Source organism: Nerophis ophidion, linkage group LG12 (genome assembly GCF_033978795.1).
Source record: "Nerophis ophidion isolate RoL-2023_Sa linkage group LG12, RoL_Noph_v1.0, whole genome shotgun sequence".
In the NCBI taxonomy this organism is placed as follows: Eukaryota; Metazoa; Chordata; class Actinopteri; order Syngnathiformes; family Syngnathidae; genus Nerophis; species Nerophis ophidion.
Window position 1 is genome coordinate 636192 of NC_084622.1, and position 22211 is coordinate 658402.

Below are 22211 nucleotides of genomic sequence, written 5' to 3' on the forward strand. Positions count from 1 at the left end.
TCAAACCGAGTTAAAGACCCAAACAAGACCCTTTAAGAGACGACAATAGGAAGTTAAGTGACATACTTTGGTTCAAACCAAGTTAAACTTTGGTTTAAACTGGGTTAAAGACACAAACAAGACCTTTTAAGAGATGACAACAGGAAGTTAGATGACATACTTTGTTTCAAACTGAGTTCAACTTCGTTCAAACCGAGTTAAAATCTGTAACAACACCTTTTAAGAGATGACAACAGGAAGTTAGATGACATACTTTGTTTCAAACTGAGTACAACTTTGGTTCAAACCAAGTTAAAGACCCTAACAAAACCCTGTGAGAGACAACAGGAAGTTAGATGACATACTTTGTTTCAAACTGAGTTAAACTTTGGTTCAAACCAAGTTAAAGACCCTAACAACACCTTTTAAGTTAGATGACATACTTTGTTTCAAACTGAGTTAAATTTCGTTCAAACCGAGTTAAAGACCCAAACAAGACCCTTTAAAAGACGACAATAGGAAGTTAAGTGACATACTTTGGTTCAAACCAAGTTAAACTTTGGTTTAAACTGGGTTAAAGACACAAACAAGACCTTTTAAGAGATGACAACAGGAAGTTAGATGACATACTTTGTTTCAAACTGAGTACAACTTTGGTTCAAACCAAGTTAAAGACCCTAACAAAACCCTGTGAGAGACAACAGGAAGTTAGATGACATACTTTGTTTCAAACGGAGTTAAACTTCGTTCAAACCGAGTTAAAAACCCAAACAAGACCCTTTAAGAGACGACAATAGGAAGTGACATACTTTGGTTCAAACCAAGTTAAACTTTGGTTTAAACTGGGTTAAAGACACAAACAAGACCTTTTAAGAGACGACAACAAGAAGTTAGATGACATACTTTGTTTCAAACGGAGTTAAACTTCGTTCAAACCGAGTTAAAGACCCAAACAAGACCCTTTAAGAGACGACAATAGGAAGTGACATACTTTGGTTCAAACCAAGTTAAACTTTGGTTTAAACTGGGTTAAAGACACAAACAAGACCTTTTAAGAGACGACAACAGGAAGTTAGATGACATACTTTGTTTCAAACTGAGTACAACTTTGGTTCAAACCAAGTTAAAGACCCTAACAAAACCCTGTGAGAGACAACAGGAAGTTAGATGACATACTTTGTTTCAAACTGAGTTAATCTTTGGTTCAAACCAAGTTAAAGACCCTAAAAAAACCCTGTGAGAGACAACAGGAAGTTAGATGACATACTTTGTTTCAAACTGAGTTAAATTTCGTTCAAACCGAGTTAAAGACCCAAACAAGACCCTTTTAGAGACGACAACAGGAAGTTAGATGACATACTTTGTTTCAAACTGAGTTAAACTTTGGTTCAAACCTTGTTAAAGACCCTAACAAGACCCTTTAAGAGACGACAATAGGAAGTTAAGTGACATACTTTGGTTCAAACCAAGTTAAACGTTGGTTTAAACTAGGTTAAAGACACAAACAAGACATTTTAAGAGATGACAACAGGAAGTTAGATGACATACTTTGTTTCAAACTGAGTTCAACTTTGGTTTAAACTGGGTTAAAGACCCTAACAACACCTTTTAAGAGATGACAACAGGAAGTTAGATGACATACTTTGTTTCAAACTGAGTACAACTTTGGTTCAAACCAAGTTAAAGACCCTAACAAAACCCTGTGAGAGACAACAGGAAGTTAGATGACATACTTTGTTTCAAACTGAGTTAAACTTTGGTTCAAACCTCGTTAAAGACCCTAACAAGACCTTTTAAGAGACGACTACAGGAAGTTAGATGACATACTTTGTTTCAAAATGAGTTAAATTTCGTTCAAACCGAGTTAAAGACCCAAACAAGACCCTTTAAGAGACGACAATAGGAAGTTAAGTGACATACTTTGGTTCAAACCAAGTTAAACTTTGGTTTAAACTGGGTTAAAGACACAAACAAGACCTTTTAAGAAATGACAACAGGAAGTTAGATGACATACTTTGTTTCAAACTGAGTTCAACTTTGGTTCAAACCAAGTTAAAGACCCTAACAAAACCCTGTGAGAGACAACAGGAAGTTAGATGACATACTTTGTTTCAAACTGAGTTAAACTTCGTTCAAACCGAGTTAAAGACCCAAACAAGACCCTTTAAGAGACGACAATAGGAAGTTAAGTGACATACTTTGGTTCAAACCAAGTTAAACTTTGGTTTAAACTGGGTTAAAGACACAAACAATACCTTTTAAGAGACGACAACAAGAAGTTACATGACATACTTTGTTTCAAACCGAGTTAAACTTTGGTTCAAACTGAGTTAAAGACCCTAACAAGACCTTTTAAGATATGACAACAGGAAGTTAGGTGACATACTTTGCATATGGTGCAAAATGTCAATTGTTTATGTATATATATAAACAATTGACATTTTGCACCATATGCAAATGATGCTGATCATGTTATGTTAAAATGAGTTTCAGCATGGCTAGACGTGGATGTGTTGACTGAGTGGAAATGTCTCCAGAGGGACCAAAAAGCCACACTAATGATGATCTATTTAAGAGTCTTTTACTCAATATGCATTGTCTCATTTGGTGAGTCACAGCTGAGGTATTCACTCTTTCATTCATGATGGTCCCTGCACTGGAATGAGGGAGTCCTGGTCTTTGTCAGGGAGTCCAAAGCAATCCCGTAATAGCTTTTATTCATAAAACATAGGCAAGGGAATAATTCTAATGATACAAAGCCAACCACAGTGCAAAAAGAAAAAAATAATGTGTTTGTTGAAATGATTTAACTGAAATTTGAGCACATTTAGCGGGAGGCTGGCATTTACCCCATCAGTGCCTCAGTGGATATATGCTGTCTCAGTGGATGTATGCTGCCATCTGCTGGTCATCTCCGGTACAACCCTGAACAGGCAGCCCTGCTTATAAAAGTGTTAAATATAATAACTTAAATTACAATGTAAGAACATTGAATATAACAACATAAATGTGACATTTGAAGGAAGAAATGACACGACAGACACACAAGAGTATTCATGTTTAATACTAGTTTTCTGTAAGAAGAACAATACATTAAAACAAGATGGCTTACAAATCCACATACTTTTCTACTACATTTCTTTAAGATAGTAAAAAAAAAAAACATTTTAAACAGTATAAAAAAGCCTTCATCTCTTAAATTAAGGATAGAAAAAAAATGCAGTTTTTATTTGGCCGGTTTCCTGCATAATTAAATGGTAAAATATTTACTAAATTAGGCAGGAAGATGTTTTTCCTTCTTGAAATTAAATGATGTTGAGTCCATGTTAGATGTCCAGTTGGTTTGAGTGAAACACGTTCATCTTGGTACCAAATAAGGATTTTTTTTCTGTACCGCCATCTTGAATGACCTTTGTCAGCTCCCTCGCTGTGCTGGGTGAGACTTTTCAGCAAAATGTACAAATGCAGACGATGCGTTGACAAACACACTGGTATATACACCATGGCATGACAAACACACTGGTATATACACCATGGCATGACAAACACACTGGTATATACACCATGGCATGACAAACACACTGGTATATACACCATGGCATGACAAACACACTGGTATATACACCATGGCATGACAAACACACTGGTATATACATCATGGGATGACAAACACACTGGTATATACACCATGGCATGACAAACACACTGGTATATACACCATGGCATGACAAACACACTGGTATATACATCACGGCCTGACAAACACACTGGTATATACATCATGGCCAGACAAACACACTGGTATATACACCATGGCTTGACAAACACACTGGTATATACACCATGGCATGACAAACACACTGGTATATACACCATGGCCTGACAAACACACTGGTATATACACCATGGCATGACAAACACACTGGTATATACACCATGGCATGACAAACACACTGGTGTATACACCATGGCATGACAAACACACTGGTATATACACCATGGCATGACAAACACACTGGTATATACACCATGGCATGACAAACACACTGGTGTATACACCATGGCATGACAAACACACTGGTATATACACCATGGCATGACAAACACACTGGTATATACACCACTGGTTGACAAACACTGGTGTATACGAGTGGTGTAAATACACCATGGTAAGGAACACTGAAGAAGGCCCACACGTCACACACACACGCTCAAGCGTCATGTGACTTTGCGACGTGGCCGACCGACCGCGGGGGGAGGACGAGGCGGGCGTACCATGAAGACAAAACGCTTCAACCACAGCAGCCCCGCCTCCTCCACCCGGGATCAGAGAGTGGGCTTCATTCCACTGGGCTCCCACTTGTCTTTAAGAACGTCTGACTAAAGTGCTCGCTCTCCTCTTCTACTCTGTTAAGCGCTTCATTGAGGTCAGCGGAAGACAAGACAAATGGCTAACGATGCAACATGGGACAGTAAAAGAGAAGCCAACAAACCATAGTCCCCTTTAAAAGGCTTATAGAGTAGTAACAACGACAATGTAGTAATTACAATAAGACAACGTGAAGGGTGGTGGACAGGTGTGACAAACTTGAGGAGTCTGCACAGCTGTCAAGGCAGGTGGCAGCTGCCTTCGTGTGTGTGTGTGTGTGTTCTTGTATTTCTGACCTTCTTGAGACATCAAGGAAAAGTACCGTCCATATGAGGACTGGTGAACACGTTAAGATGTAAATCATGGTCCCAATACGGACAAGCATTGCATCTAAGAGAATGTCTCAATTGCACCCCTGGTGGTGAAATCTATCAAAACATATTCTGGTCAACATATGAAATAACAAGTGTGTGTAAAAAAAAAAAAAAAATAAAATTAAGTGCGCCCCTCTGGTCAACATATGTAATAACAAGTGTGTGTTATGAAATTTAAATGCGCCCCTTTTGTCCAAAATTAAATAAAAAAACTAAAATAAATATATTTATAGAGACTTACTGTCATAACTTGGAGTAAAAATGAAGATTAAAAACCAATTACCCCCAAAAAGAAGTTAACTAAAAGCTTTCCTTTTTTATATTTGCATAGTATGCATATATTATTAATGTTGTAAATACAAATATTTATATGTCCAGAAAGGGTGGTCCTAAAGATGGAGGCCTTTTTCTGAGGTCTCAAGATGGCAAGAAATACAAGTGTGTGTGTGTGTGAGTAAAAAGAGTAAGAGAAGGGAGGAGTTCATCTGTGTGTGTATGTGTGTGTGTGTGTGTGTGTGAGAGTTAGAGTTAATCAGTACTTGGGTACTTTGGTATAATCCTCCTGGCCCACACTCTGGCACAGACACATGGAGAGGATCATCCCAAGAAGCTGGTGGAACAAAACAAAAAAACAACAATGGTGACATCTCACTTTTGTCAGGGTTAGGAGGCACAAAACTTTTTCTTTTTTTTTGCTCAAGGGCTCCCTCTACTGTCTGCAGATGTAAGTGTTTTTTCCAACACTGATGATTAGATAGATTAGATAGTACTTTATGAGCAGAACTCTTGAGAGGTAAAATACATTTTCTGGACACGGTGACAACGACGCTAAAGAATACAAACCGATTAATGTTGTGGAAATAATACAAGAAAACAATATTTATTAAATAGCTCTACTTGGCAATAAAGGGAAGTTTGCAGGGCAAAATATTGTCCATAAACCATATTATTGTCAGCATTATTTGGAGACCAAATCAAGCATATAATAATAATATTCATAATGATAACAACAATAATATCAATAATTGTAATAATGAGATTAACCCTTTAAGACACAATAAACTTTTGTCATTAGTTTAGTATTTTTTTGCCATTGTTATTTAAAAGTCAATAACTTTTAGATGGGAAATGCACTATTTTTGAATTTTGCCTCTCATTCACAATCTGTAAGACAAGCACGTATATTTTCCCCACCACACATTTTAATTCGAAAATAAGTAGATAGATAGTACTTTATTGATTGAAATTGATGAAAATTAAAATAAAATAAATAATAAATAAAAAAAATAAACGCTAGCAAAAGTCAGCTAATTGGATTTGCTCTATTTGGCATATCCATCCATCCATTTTCTACTGCTTATTCCCTTTGGGGGCGCTGGAGCCTATCTCAGCTACAATCGGGCAGAAGGCGGGGTACATATATAGCAGAATAATTTTTTAATTAATTCAACATAAAAAACACAATATACACTTACAAATAGTGCACCAACCACAAAAAAACTCCCTTTTTCATGACAAAAACGTCCCTTTTTCATGAAAAAGAAGAAACAAAACAAAAAGAAACAAAAAGGACACCCCCCGCCCCAGGCCGCGGGAAAAAATATTAAGTGTTGACCGGTCCGCGGATACAAAAAGGTTGGGGACCACTGCCCTATAAAGTGCTCTAAAAAACATCCAAACACCTCCATCATTGTTTTCTATACACACTGTATGTATGTATATATGTCATGAAGTAACAGGAATATTCATAACAACATTTATTATTGATGTTGATCATGCTAAGCATAAGTAATTTCACAGACGCGTCACAGCCATGGTTTTTCCCTTTAACAACAACACTAATCATGACATACTTCTAAAGAGCCAACAAAGATTACTTTGGCACAAATGATGATCCACAACCTTACATTTTTGAGCCTGAATATACAGAGGATGACATTTTTAGAAGGAGAATGTTAAACAGATCCAGCTTTAGTTGAATACAATAAGGGTCTGAGCTTCTAGGATCCAATTACCACACATTGAATGCACATTCAGGGCCGTATTTGTCCCGTGTGCTGCAGTTGAAAAAGGTGTGTAATTGTGGAGATTCTGGCTTTGCAGCATTCTCCCACTTGATGAATGCCTTCATCTAAGAGGGTGGAGCAACCCTTAAATGTAGGCGAGTGTTCAGTCTAGTCTGGCCTTCCACGTATTCTCCCATTGACTTCATTACTTTGGTTCTTACGCACCTCCGAGGCTGGAATGAGTTTGCCTGCAGTGTACAGCACACGTAATAAAATGGTAACATAAATGTCCAGAGAACTATCAAATCTATTCTGACTGCTTTGTTTGACACACCTGCAAACATCCAGTGAGTTGAAGATAAAAGGATCATAATGTATCAACTCTGTATTAACTATCAAACATCCAAATGCACATTGTTGTGAGTGCGAGCACAGTGGAAGGGGTTTGTGCATATTTTGGCCATATTTGATAATAACGGATGTTCATTTATGTGACTATTTAATTGAAAATGCATACATAATGTAGTCTCTATCAAGTGATTTGTTTTTTGAGAGTCAGTTAAGTTACTTAAGTTAAACATATTTATATAGCGCTTTTCTCTAGTGACTCAAAGCGCTTTACATAGTGAAACCCAACATTCAAGTCGACATCAAACCGTCACGCAAGCACACAAAAGCTATTTAAGCCCTTCTTACGCGTATAAAAGACTCCGGCTTATTAGTGATTCCTAGAGCCCCAAAAAAGTCTGCGGGCTATAGAGCGTTTTCCGTTCGGGCTCCAGTACTCTGGAATGCCCTCCCGGTAACAGTTCGAGATGCTACCTCAGTAGAAGCATTTAAGTCTCACCTTAAAACTCCTCTGTATACTCTAGCCTTTAAATAGACCTCCTTTTTAGACCAGTTGATCTGCCGCTTCTTTTCTTTCTCCTATGTCCCCCCCTCCCTTGTGGAGGGGGTCCGGTCCGATGACCATGGATGAAGTACTGGCTGTCCAGACTCGGGACCCAGGATGGACCGCTCGCCGGTGTATCAGTTGGGGACATCTCTATGCTGCTGATCCGTCTCCGCTTGAGATGGTTTCCTGTGGACGGGACTCTCGCTGCTGTCTTGGATCCGCTTGAACTGAACTCTCGCGGCTGCGTTGGAGCCACTATGGATTGAACTTTCACAGTATCATGTTAGACCCGCTCGACATCCATTGCTTTCGGTCCCCTAGGGGGGGCGGGGGGGTTGCCCACATCTGAGGTCCTCTCCAAGGTTTCTCATAGTCAGCATTGTCACTGGCGTCCCACTGGATGTGAATTCTCCCTGCCCACTGGGTGTGAGTTTTCCTTGCCCTTTTGTGGGTTCGTAATGATTTGTGCAGTCCTTTGAGACATTTGTGATTTGGGGCTATATAAATAAACATTGATTGATTGATTGATTGATGACTTATAAACATGTGTACTAATTATAACTTAACATCACAAATATCATCAGGGTAGTTTAAATAATAAGTAAATAAATCAATCAATCAATGTTTATTTATATAGCCCCAAATCACAAATGTCTCAAAGGACTGCACAAATCATTACGACTACAACATCCTCGGAAGAACCCACAAAAGGGCAAGGAAAACTCACACCCAGTGGGCAGGGAGAATTCACATTCAGTGGGACGCCAGTGACAATGCTGACTACGAGAAACCTTGGAGAGGACCTCAGATGTGGGCAACCCCCCCCCTCTAGGGGACCGAAAGCAATGGATGTCGAGCGGGTCTAACATGATACTGTGAAAGTTCAATCCATAGTGGCTCCAAGACAGCAGTGAGAGTCCCGTCCACAGGAAACCATCTCAAGCGGATCAGCAGCGTAGAGATGTCCCCAACCGATACAGGCGAGCGGTCCATCCTGGGTCCCGACGAGCGGTCCATCCTGGGTCTCGACTCTGGACAGTCAGTACTTCATCCATGGTCATCGGACCGGACCCCCTCCACAAGGGAGGGGGGGACATAGGAGAAAGAAAAGAAGCGGCAGATCAACTGGTCTAAAAAGGAGGTCTATTTAAAGGCTAGAGTATACAGATGAGTTTTAAGATGAGACTTAAATATTCATCTACAGGTTATAATTCATATCCAGCCAGGAAGAAGAAGCTGTTGTAGCGTGCATACACACGCACACACACACACACACACACACACACACACACACACACACACACACACACACACACACACACACACACACACACACACACACACACACGACATCCCCATGACGACACGCGTACACGTAAGACCACCTGTTCAAATTAAAAGTATTTTCTTTTTTATGGATTTCAATAACCTTCACAGGTGAACTTTTCCCAAACTCCCACGGGAGTTGGGAGAATACTCATTTGAAAATTGTGCGTAACTTTAAGCGTGTAGAAAAACACTAAAAGGGCTTAAAATTGTTCACAATCCTTATGAGAGACAAGTAAACCTTCATTTATTTTTTTTATGCAGTCTAACATGTAAAAATCGACTTGTTTTATGTGGCTAGCAATAAAGCTAATGGGAGAAATCAATTCTACCTCTAAATGACTTAAAATTACATTTAAAAACCGCAAACAATTCTTCATATACGCTCTGCAATCTGTATATTAACCAAACGATAAGAATATTGTTGTTGTAAGAGCAACTACTGAGGAGCTTCGGTAGTAACCCGAAAAGCTAGTTACGGAAAGAGATAGGCTTGTACCCGAATTGCGTTTGAGTTTGTAAAGCAAAACAAAATGCAAAAGAAAACAAATCTCTACTGTCTGAAAAAGATGAACAATCATATAATAGTATCTGCAAAGTATTAGCTCACATTTCATGTTTTGTTTGTACACAGCTGGCCAGACAAGTGTGTGTACTGTAGTTGTAACAACGCTCAAGTTTTTTCCGGTTTATTTTGGGTAATGTGAGAATGAGATATTTTTATCTTATGTCCGCTAGTAAACTCCGTGTTTCACCTTGAAGGCGCTGTGCATAACATACTCCCTTCCTGTGGAGAAGGCCTTACATGCTTTGAAACAACAGCTATATTTCTTTCTGGGCGAGAGGGGCTGTTTTCGCACTAAAAAGGCTGACTCTCTTGGTTTGGTTTCAGACCACTTCTTGCTGATGCTATTGTTGCACTGTTAGGGCTGGTCTCCTAAAGTAGGAAGTATTGCTATTCTGTCTGTGGTCCTTCTTACTCAACATATATGTCATCCGAAAGAACTTGGGATTGACCAGTGTGTTTTCTCTGAGAGGAAGACTGGCCGGCACTTCATTTATGTCAAAATAACTTGGCACCAAGTTCCACATTTACATTCAAAGTCACTCTCTCGTTTTCAGTCTGCTCCGACGTCTCACTCTTGCTCCGTGCTCGCCTCTTCAAGCAGTAGCTCGTCCTCCGTGTATTCAGCTTCAAAAAGATAAGGTTGTGAATCCTCATTTGTCCAAAAAAAGGTTGTCTTTGTTGTTTGTTACCAAGTCTGCCAGTCTTAGAAAACACTCCGGAAGTAGAAACAGACATTTGTTGCCAGAAGTCGGAAGCTGAGGAAATGAGTTCTGCCAATGCTTAAAAATTGACCAAAATATGGTAAATAATAAACACATGACATATTGTTATGAAGGTGTCTGTTACTACATTATATATAACTTGCAGTGTGTATACAAAACGTTGATGGAGGGTTTTGAAGTTGTCATAGAGGGCTTTGAAGGCAACAATGGTGACTCCCATTAGCCACATCTTCCGAGCGTTGTTTATCATCTATTCAAGCGGTTTGTTTTATTTCTCTTTGCTATTTAGGCTTATTGGATCCTAATTAGAATAAAAACTACGAATCATCTTTGATATGATGTACTAAGTCCATCAGTACACAACCGTGTACTTCATGTTTAGTGACATGCTAATTCTTATTTTTACACTTTTTTTCCCCCCTAAATTCCATTGTATGTTTAACTCTTCTGACACCACCTGATGGCAGTATAAGTGTCCACATAAGTGGCCATAAGACCCCAATTCAGTAGTGTACACCATTTTGGAAATAAGAGCTAAAAGGTGCTGTCCACGCATGTGGCCACTAAGCCTTTAGAGCATGGGTGTCAAACCTTGGCCCGCCATGTAATTTCCTTTGGCCCTTGAGGCAATATCAAATCAACATTAGAGCTGGCCCGGCAGTATTATACAGCGGCGGTGCCGCTGTAACACCGCATTTACCGCTAATACTCATACTTGCCAACACTCCCGATTTTCCCGGGAAACTCCTGAAGTTTAGTGCCCCTCCCGAAAATCTCCCCGGGCAACCAATCTTCCGAAATTCTCCCGGTTTCCACCCGGACAACAATATTGGGGACGTGTCTTAAAGGCACTCCCTTTAACGTTCTCTACAACCTGTCATCACGTCCGCTTTTCCTCCATACTCACAGCGCGCCGGCCAAGTCACATAATATATGCGGCTTGTACACACACACATAAGTGAATGCAAGGCATACTTTGTCAACAGCCATACAGGTCACACTGAGGGTGGCCGTATAAACAACGCCAACACTGTTACAAATATGCGCCACACTTTGAACCCACACCAAACAAGAATGACAAACCTTTTTTGGTAGAACATCCGCACCGTAACACAACAGAACAAATACCCAGAACCCCTTGCAGCACTAACTCTTCCGGATTGCTACAATATACACCCCCCCGCTACCACCAAACCCCGCCCACCTCATTGTTATTTTATTTTCAAATTTATAAGCCTGTGGAAAAAGTTAATGTTGATATTTACCTTAGAAGGCTGCAAATAGGAAAGGTATAACATTTTTTTATCTATGGACAAGCGGTAGGAAATGGATGGATGTATGGATTGAATATACCATTGATGCTTTTTTGTTTGTTTTTGAAAGTTGATTTTGCACTATTAAGTTGTATAAGCGTTGCTTGTTCCATATTCAGTGTTGATGCAAATCAGTGTAGCAAACTGAGCAATAATTAACGTTTTATTACATGCACTTTCTCTTGCTACTTCAAAGCTTGAATATTTGATTCATTCATTATTGTTATTTTATTTTAAAATGTATTATTAGTCAGTGGAAACAGTTTATTTTGATATTTACCTCGGAAGGCTGCAAATAGAAAAGAGCCATTCAATTTTATTTAAATTTGATTTGATATTTTTAATTAGGGACCGATGTCCCAAAGGGAGAGGACCCTATTAAATTTCTAGCGTTTTATTATTATTGTTGTTTACTCTTTATTATTATACAGCCACTTCTTTTAGCTGTAATTTGACCCTCTTAACATTCTTCAAAACTCACCAAATTGGACACAAACATCAGGACTGGCGAAAATTGCGATCTAATCAAAAAACCAAAACTCAAAATTGCGCTCTAGTGCACCCTAGGAAGAAAACAGACAAAAATGCTTCTAACTCCCAGTAGGAATGTTGTAGACACATGGAACAAAAACCTCTATGTATGTCTCACTTAGACCTATATTTCATACACTGACAACCCCCAGCTAAAATCAACAGGAATTTTCCCCCTTCAATACAAAAGATGGCTATGAATACTTGGTCCCGTCCATCGCTGCTTGCAGCTTTAATTATTATTATTACTATTTTAAACTGGATTTTGCATGTCAATGTAAAGTTATACAAGCCTTGCTTGGGTCCCTATTAGAAGGTCAATTTGTTCATCCTTGGCCCGCTTTGTTCAGTTTTAGATTTTGGCCCACTCTGTATGAGTTTGACACCCCTGCTCTAGAGTAGGGATGCACCGATTAATCGGTAACCGAATATATTCGGCCGAATATGGCAAAAAAGCCACATTCGGCCTTCGGTGGAATGAGTTAAAAACAAGGCCGAATAGTGGCGTGTGACGCAAAGACGCAATTTTTTGACGCGGTGACGCAATCAACCAACGTGCAGTGTTAAATTTAAATTGTTTTATACATAGTTAGTTTCCTTCTTTTTATTCTGAAGCTGAAGTACTGTTATTGACAAATCTGTTCTGGCCTGGGATATGTTGTGTACCTGTATAAGTGTATGAGGTTACAAGCACACACTTATTGAGATTTAGTGGGTCCTCTGTTTACATTATTAGCCTGTTGTGTAGGCTACCTGTATAAGTGTATGAGGTTACAAGCACACACTTAATTGAGATTGACTTGAGCCTTCTGTTTACATTATTAGCATATCTACTGTGGCTAAGCAGACTTTTGCCAAAAGGACAATAATTCATTTGTTGTGGGTTTATCCACTTTAATGCACTTTATCTTTTTTTGGAATGCATATTTTGTTTGAAGGCCTAATATAAATGAAAAACTTTGTGCTTTTTTTGAAAAGCAAAGGCTACTGGAATATTTAAAAAAATGTCAATATTCAATAAAAATGTACTTTATTTGAGAAACATGTCTAAAAATGTAGTCTATGCTATTTATGCAATATAGAAAAGTTGTGAAAAACTGCATTTATTATTCGGTATTTGGTATTCGGCCTTCGGCCAGGCGCTCAAATTTTATTCGGTTTCGGCCACAAATTTTCATTTCGGTGCATCCCTAGAGGTTTTTTAAAATACTAAAAACGAGACGTCTGTTGTTGTCCGTCATAATTATTGTGCATGATGGGAACAATTTAAAAAAATAAGCTCAGTTCTGCTTTAAACGCAAATGAATTATTCAGGTGTACATTTTTTTTTTTTTTACACAAAAGTGCGTGTGCTGCCGGTGCTTATAGAGCAGGGGTGCCCATTACGTCGATCGCGAGCTACCAGTCGACCGCGGGGGGTGTGTCAGTCGATCTCCAGCCAGGCTTTAAAAAAAAATAGACCCAAAAATGAGTGATCATCAATCTTCACCAAGACGTCACTTAAATGACATTCACGGTACCGGAGGGTCTTGTGAGATGACGCTGGCTGCTGCAAGATCATTATTATGAAAATATGACCGAGAGGAAGGCGAGAAACACTTTTTATTTCAACAGACTCTCGCGCCGTACCTTCCGTCAAAACTCTAAAGGCCGACTGCACATTTCCTATCTTCACAATAAAAGCCCTCCTTCATGCTGCCTGCGCTAACTAAATACAGAGTCTCGGAAAACTGGCGTGCACAAGCGATCCCTCAGAAAGCTGGCGTGCACATCACTTGTGCACGCCAGCTTTCCGAGACTCTTATTTTGTTAGCGCAGGAAGCATGAAGCAGGGCTTTTATTGTGAAGATAGGAAATGTGCAGTCGGCCTTTAGAGTTTTGACGGAAGGGACGGCGCGAAAGTCTTTTGAAATAAAAAGTGTTTCTCGCCTTCCTCTCTGTCATTTTTTCATAATAATGAACTGGCAGCAGCCAGCGTCATCTCACAAGACCCTCGGGTGCCGTGAATGTCAATCAAGCAAGCTACGGAATTTGCCGCCAATGTTTTTCTTGTAAAGTGTATGGAAGCTGGATGAATTAGATGCCAAAAAACCAACCACTTTCATGTGGTATTGTACAGAAAGGACCACTTTTTTTCTCCTCCATTTGAAAATGTGGGCGTTATCATCATTACTGTCTGATTCCAATCAATGCAAGTCATCAGAATCAGGTAATACACCAACTTATATTCTTGTCTTTGTGAAAGAAAGACATCTATATGTGTTACACATGCTTGTATTATCATTAAACACATTTAACTTGTTTACAAAAATGTCTCTTTCATAAATAAATAAATATAAATGATATATATAAATGAGGTAGATCCCCTCGAGTTGTTCAATTGAAAAGTAGCTCGCCTGCAGAAAAAGTGTGGGCACCCCTGCTATAGACCCTGCCATGCATCCAGTGTGGAAAATGACAAGATCCACACTTCCTGTTATGAAGCCAATGTGAGTCTGTGCAGATGAGGTCAACAGGTGGCTAAATCATTCTTAAAAGCAATTTTGATGAGATTGTTGGTGTTTGTTGCCCATTTCTCCATCACAGCACCACTTAAGAAAGCCTCCCAACTGGGATGCAGAGGACATTGGACTGTTTATCATTAGAAAGGGTGGGGGGGTTACCTCCACAACTGCTACTGCAACGCAGATTCCAAGAATAATTCCACAGTTCTCAAGCAGCCATTTCTCCACACTTGTTACGCAGCCCTGAAAGAGAAAGAAATAAGAATGAACAACAAAGGAGCGTGGAATGAGATCCCGGCCGGACATGAGCAGAGCCTTTTTCCAAACACAACTATTGACTTTGGGCCGAGTGGTGCAGGGGGGAAGAATAACACGGCTTAGCTGAGCTGAGGAGAAGGGGACGGGGTGTTGGTGAAACACCAAGTCCAGACAATGACACGGCAGAGCTTTCCTGACCTTCCAACACATGTGGAGCAACACAAAGGACACGCTTTGTGGTCACGTGACCACACTGCCAAGTCCTGCAGACTGTCATGAGTGGGGAGACTTGGGAAACTGTCACACTGTACATCAGGGGGGCTCCAAACGCACTATTTTCTTGAAAAACTATCCTATTACCATCAGCGATTATTGCCTTTTACTGCCGACCTGCTCTGGCTGACCCCTGACTGACCAGCTGTGTCCAAAGTGCGGCCCGAAGATAATTGTTTACCGGCCCGCCACACATTCTGGAAATGCTAATGCAAAAATAAAAAAGAACATTAAAAATATTGGAAAGAGGTGAAATCTATCGAGAAAAAGTTGCAATGTTGACACAAAGCTGCCATGCAGGCTGTTTTTTTTTTCTTTTGTCTTTATTTTACAATGTAAAAAACATCTTTACCATGAATTGATTAACGCGGACCCCGACTTAAACAAGTTGAAAAACTTATTGGGGTGTTACCATTTAGTGGTCAATTGTACGGAATATGTACTGTACTGTGCAATCTACTAATACAAGTTTCAATCAATCCATCCATCCATTTTCTACCGCTTATTCCCTTTTGGGGTCGCGGGGGGCGCTGGCGCCTATCTCAGCTACAATCGGGCGGAAGGCAGGGTACACCCTGGAAAAGTCGCCACCTCATCACAGGGCCAACACAGGTAGACAACATTCACACACTAGGGACCATTTAGTGTTGCCATTCAACCTATCCCCAGGTGCATGTCTTTGGAGGTGGGAGGGGCCTATCCCCAGGTGCATGTCTTTGGAGGTGGCAGGGGCCTATCCCCAGGTGCATGTCTTTGGAGGTGGGAGGGGCCTATCTCCAGGTGCATGTCTTTGGAGGTGGGAGGGGCCTATCCCCAGGTGCATGTCTTTGGAGGTGGGAGGGGCCTATCCCCAGGTGCATGTCTTTGGAGGTGGGAGGGGCCTATCTACAGGTGCATGTCTTTGGAGGTGGGAGGGGCCTATCCCCAGGTGCATGTCTTTGGAGGTGGGAGGGGCCTATCCCCAGGTGCATGTCTTTGGAGGTGGGAGGGGCCTATCTCCAGGTGCATGTCTTTGGAGGTGGGAGGGGCCTATCCCCAGGTGCATGTCTTTGGAAGTGGGAGGGGCCTATCCCCAGGTGCATGTCTTTGGAGGTGGGAGGGGCCTATCTACAGGTGCATGTCTTTGGAGGTGGGAGGGGCCTATCCCCAGGTGCATGTCTTTGGGGGTGGGAGGGGCCTATCCCCAGGTGCATGTCTTTGGAGGTGGGAGGGGCCCTATCTCCAGGTGCATGTCTTTGGAGGTGGGAGGGGCCTATCCCCAGGTGCATGTCTTTGGAAGTGGGAGGGGCCTATCCCCAGGTGCATGTCTTTGGAAGTGGGAGGGGCCTATCCCCAGGTGCATGTCTTTGGAGGTGGGAGGGGCCTATCCCCAGGTGCATGTCTTTGGAGGTGGGAGGGGCCTATCCCCAGGTGCATGTCTTTGGAGGTGGGAGGAAGCCGGAGTACCCGGAGGGAACCCACGCATTCCCGGGGAGAACATGCAAACTCCACACAGAAAGATCCCGAGCCTGGGTTTGAACCCAGGACTGCAGGAACTTCGTATTGTGAGGCAGACGCACTAACCCCTCTGCCACCGTGAAGCCAATCAATCAATCATTTATTTTTTTGCCATTGCTCAAAAAAATAATGACAAAAAAAATCCATGTTATAATGAATTATTTCAAAAGCTCCAATTAGTTCAAATATTTCACTTTAAAATGTTTTATGTGTTAAATATTGCATATATTCTGCAGTTGCCATATAAAAACAAAATAATAGTTCAAATGTAAAATCGACAGATATATCTGAAGTTGATCTCGTAACTTAAGTGTTGAAAGTTAAAAAAAAAACAACCTAATAAAAATGTATCACTTTCTGAGTGGGGTACCTTTTGGATCCCAAATATATTTAGTGGCATTTTATTTATCTTTTCACTGTGATTACTCAAAAATAATAAAGAATTAAAATCAATGGTGTCCTGCATTATTGATCTTTTAGGGCTCCAGTGACTAAATAATGGATATTTCAGTTTTACTATGAAAAAAAAAAAGATGTTTTTGACAGAAAAGCCATAAAGCCTTTTTTTTTTTTTATAAAGTTGATAGAGATTTACTGTAAGCGTTAAAGGGGAACATTATCAGCAGACCTAAGTAGATAGATAGATAGATAGGTAGTACTTTATTGATTCCTTCAGGAGAGTTCCTTCAGGAAAATTAAAATTCCAGCAGCAGTGTACAGAGTTGAGATCAATTTAAAAAGAGTAAAAAGTAAATAATGGGGGTTTAAAAGGAAACAAAATAGAGAAATATTACAAAAAGAATAAAAACAATGGGAATAACAATATAACAGTAAAATAAGAATATAACAAGACAAAGTAGGCAGTAGTGACCATGTTATGAAAACGTATTGCACTGTTAATGTTTTGCATCCCCTGTCATCCTAATGCCCCCCGCCCCCCGTCCCAGAGAGGAGTTGTACAGTCTAATGGCGTGTGGGACAAAGGAGTTCTTGAGTCTATTAGTCCTGCACTTGGGATGAAGCAGTCTAGCACTGAACAGGCTCCTCTGGGTACTGATAAAGCTATGCAGAGGGTGACTGGCATCATCCAGGATGCTCACTAGTTTGTCAACAGTCCTCTTCTCTGCCACCGTCGCCAGTCAGTCCAGTTTCATTCCCATTGTAGAACCGGCCCGCCTGATCAGTTTCTCAAGTCTGGAGCTGTCCTTCTTAGATGTACTGCCCCCCCAGCACACTACCATGTAGAACAGAACACTGGCAACCACAGACTGGTAGTACATCCACAGGAGTTTTCTACAAATGTTGAAGGAGTGCAGTCTCCTGAGGAAGTACAGCCTGCTCTGTCCTTTCTTGTACTGGTGGTCCGTGTTAACAGTCCAGTCCAGCTTATTGTCCACCCAAACCCCGAGGTACTTGAATGAGTCCACGGTCTGTACCTCAACTCCCTCGATCACAATAGGTTGTGACCGTGGACTCGACCTCCCAAAGTCAATGACCAGCTCCTTGGTCTTGACCAAGTAAGCGTCCATATATACCTTGATGTTGAAGAAAAACGACCAAGTTTTTTAACTGATTTCCGAACTCAAATAGGGTGAATTTGGCGATTTAAACGCCTTTGAATTGTTCGCTGTCGGAGCAATGACCTTTCACCCGTGACATCACAACAGGAAGCAATCCGCCATTTTCTCAAACACATTACACACACAAGTCAAACCAACTCTGGTATTTTCCGTTTTTTCGACTGTTTTCCGTACCTTGGAGACATCATGTCGGAGGGTGTAACAACACCAACAGGGACGGATTCAAGTTGACTTACGTGGAGTTTGCATCGATTTGCACGGCATGCTAATCGATGCTAACATGCTATTTAGGCTAGAAATATGTACATATTGCATCATTATGCCTCATTTGTAGCTAAATTTGCATCCAGCCTTTCCCTCCACCCACATTGAATGCCAAACAAACACATACCCATCGACGGATTCAAGTTGCACCAGTGGTCAAAAGATGCGAAAGTCCCTCATTTGTTCTGCACATTTTACCGACGATAGCGATGCTACGACATAGATGTGTGGATTTCCTGCGACACTCAAAGCAGATGCATTTCCACCAATAAAGTCAACGAAATCACAAAGGTGAGTTTTGTTGATGTTATTGACTTATCTGCTAATCAGACATATTTGGTCATGGCATGACTTCCAGCTAATTGATGCTAACATGCTATTTAGGCTAGCTGTATGTACATTTGTAGCTATATTTGCATCCAGCCTTTCCCTCCACCCACATTTAATGCCAAACAAACACATACCAATCGACAGATTCAAGTTGCACCAGTGGTCAAAAGATGCGAAAGTCCCTCGTTTGTTCTGCACATTTTACCGACGATAGCGATGCTACGACAGAGATGTGTGGATATCCTGCGACACTCAAAGCAGATGCATTTCCAACAATAAAGTCAACAAAATCAAAAAGGTGAGTTTTGTTGATGTTATTGACTTATGTGCTAATCAGACATATTTGGTCACGGCATGACTGCCAGCTAATCCATGCTAACATGCTTTTTTAGGCTAGCTGTATGTACATTTGTAGCTATATTTGCATCCAGCCTTTCCCTCCACCCACATTTAATGCCAAACAAACACATACCAATCCACGGATTTAAGTTGCGCCAGTGGTCAAAAGATGCAATCGTTGGTAAGAAGGCGATCGCCAAATTCGTCCGCGTTGCCTTTGTCTGTCGCGATATGGCTCAATAGCTTCAGTTTCTTCTTCAATTTCGTTTTCGCTATCTGCCTCCACACTCCAACCATCCGTTTCAATACATGTTGAATCGCTTAAGCCGCTGAAATCTGAGTCTGAATCCGAGCTAATGTCGCTATATCTTTCTGTTCTATCCGCCATGTTTGTTTGTATTGGCGTCACACACTGACGTCACAGGAAAATGGACGGCTGGATTTATAGATAGCGAAAATCAGGCACTTTAAAGCCTTTTTTCGGGATATTCCATGATGGGTAAAATTTTGAAAAAAACTTCGAAAAATAAAACAAGCCACTGGGAACTGATTTTTATTGGTTTTAACCCTTCCGAAATTGTGACAATGTTTCCCTTAAAATAGAAAAATAATAATAAAAATTGGACTTATTTTAACGTCCAACCGGTAGGAGGCCACGGGGAAGACCCAGGACACGTTGGGAAGACTATGTCTCCCGGCTGGCCTGGGAACGCCTCGGGATCCCCCGGGAAGAGCTAGACGAAGTGGCTGGGGAAAGGGAAGTCTGGCTTTCCCTGCTTAGGCTGCTGCCCCCGCGACCCGACCTCGGATAAGCGGAAGAAGATGGATGGATGGAGATGGATGGACTTATTTTAACATTTTATTAACTGAGACCCTTTATGGTCCCCGGGACCCCTAAAGGTAAAATACATTTTAAAAATACATAGATTTTGTTATGGTTTGAAAATGACAAATATCAAAAGGGCCCCGCATGCTTTAATTTTTCCGTGTGTGGCCCTCAGTGGAAAAAGTTTGGACACCCCTGAGCTAACAGATAATTGTGTCTCCATACACTGTGTGGAGCTGCTCCAAAAAGCTAATAATAATCACCTCCATTACAGCAAACACTGCATTCCTAATATTGTAAGTGTCATTAACAAGTATTAGGGCAAAACTAAACTTGGTGCACATCGAGACCAAGCAGGACCAGGCATGCAGGGGCTCCCAAACTTTTGGACTGGGGGGCTGCATTGGGATGAAAAAATTGGCCCTTGGTACATTTCAGGCCTTTTCAATATTTAAGTGTAGATGGAATCGAATGTATGGATATAAAACCATATGAATTGACTTGGGAACCAGACCATGATACCAGCCCGGGTCTTCTAACAGTAATGAAGTTCAAGCCTGGCATTGTGGGGAGACAGCGTACCGTTTCGTAGACAGGAAGTTCTATGGACAAGTGCTCACACAGGCCCTGCAGCGTGAGGTCAGTGCCAGGCAGGGACTCATTGCGACAGGAACAAGGATAGAGATTCTGAGAGCTGTTACTGATCAAAATGTTGTCAGACCAGTTCCCGGGCCCGGTCCACCCACAGCACTCCATCTGCAACAAGACAAGAGACGTGTGAGCTGAAGGGGACACAAATACACTGCAGCCTCATTTCAACAATGTTGTACAAGTCATTTACAAACACACAAAGTATTCACCCCTCCTCCCAAAATATAAAATGTGGTTTTTGAGAAGAAGATCCTTTTATATCAAAGTGAAAACTGATTGTTACGGTTAGTTAACTCATTTGATTATTAAAGGTCAGGTAAATACCTGCCTAAAGGGGAACTACAATTTTTGAATCGTTCACAATCATATAAAAGACATGACGACGGATGGATTTGTTTTAATGCATATTAAATAGAGATGGAAGTCTTTTATTCCAGATCCCATATATCCAGAGGTGGGTAGAGTAGCCCAAAATTGTACTCAAGTAAGAGTACTGTTACTTTAGAGATGTTTTACTCAAGTAAAAGTAAGGAGTAGTCACCCAAATATTGACTTGAGTAAAAGTAAAAAAGTATGTTGTGAAAAAACTACTCAAGTACTGAGTAACTGATGAGTAACCTGTTCCTTTAATGATTACGGCAACAAGTAATGCACAAAAACATAAAAATAGCAATGAACAAATTCAGAGCCAGGAATATCTCTTAAGCAACTAAAACAATAATATATATTAACTAGGGGTGGGCAAATTAATGCGTTAATTACGAGTTAACTCATCAATCTATTAACGCCGACAATTATTTTATCCCACATTTGCGTATGTTGTTTACATGCTTTTATTTTGTTAACGCCTTTTCTTAACAAGATGGCGTCGCCCGGCGTGGAGGGGCTCTTGGTAAAGATGGAACATTTGGCAAAAATACCGGACAATTCTGCAAACTTCCTGGCTGGCTTACAGCGTGGTCACTCCGGGATCACTTACGACCGCCAGACAATTCTGGATGTGGATAGATCGGGCCGTTTTGGACTGAATGAGGCGTGCTTGCTAGACCGGCTAGCTAGCATGGGAATACTTTGCCGGCTACATCCAGCGGCCTGTGAAGCAGCGGAGTATATGTGTTGTCTGTCTATTTATGAATAATGCAGACCAGGAGTGTTGGCTGAGTTCTTAACGTTTACTTTCAGAGCGTGCATATCACAACATACAAGATGCTGTCATGGCGACACAACCTATACCGGGCTACCGCGCCACTCCTGTTGCATGCTGGGTAGGGTAGTTCTTTTTTCCCCTGGCTCATAACATCACAATATAGTACCATGCATATGATGCCTTCAGTTTATCAAAGCACCAAGCAAACAATCGGAAAATTCCCATCATATCAATTCCTAGATATGGTCATAATTATTTTAAGTGCACTACGCAGAATAAACACAACATTATTAATATTGCTACTACGGATAATTTGATCAAAAATTCCCAAAAACAGCCCACTACCTATAATATAGGTTTTTTAAACATAAGACCCTGATAAAAAAAAATGTTTCTGCTGTTACCTCAGAAATTGCCTGTTCAGATGTTATGATTGTGGCTCAGAGATTTGTATGTAGA

The 22211-nt window shown here is 40.8% G+C and overlaps 1 protein-coding gene across 1 annotated transcript in view; it reads right to left on the bottom strand.

Moving 5' to 3' along the window:
* Window positions 1-3024: 3024 nt before the first annotated feature.
* The window catches only part of LOC133562863 (CD82 antigen-like), a 90727-nt gene continuing 71540 nt past the window's right edge, over window positions 3025-22211 (bottom strand). Inside the window, exons 7-9 of the mRNA XM_061916669.1 lie at window positions 20537-20710; window positions 14747-14830; window positions 3025-5332 (exon numbers count right to left, since the gene is read on the bottom strand). Coding sequence (XP_061772653.1) covers window positions 5255-5332; window positions 14747-14830; window positions 20537-20710 — 336 coding nt within the window. The 3' untranslated portion in view covers window positions 3025-5254. The remainder of the gene's footprint in view (window positions 5333-14746; window positions 14831-20536; window positions 20711-22211) is intronic.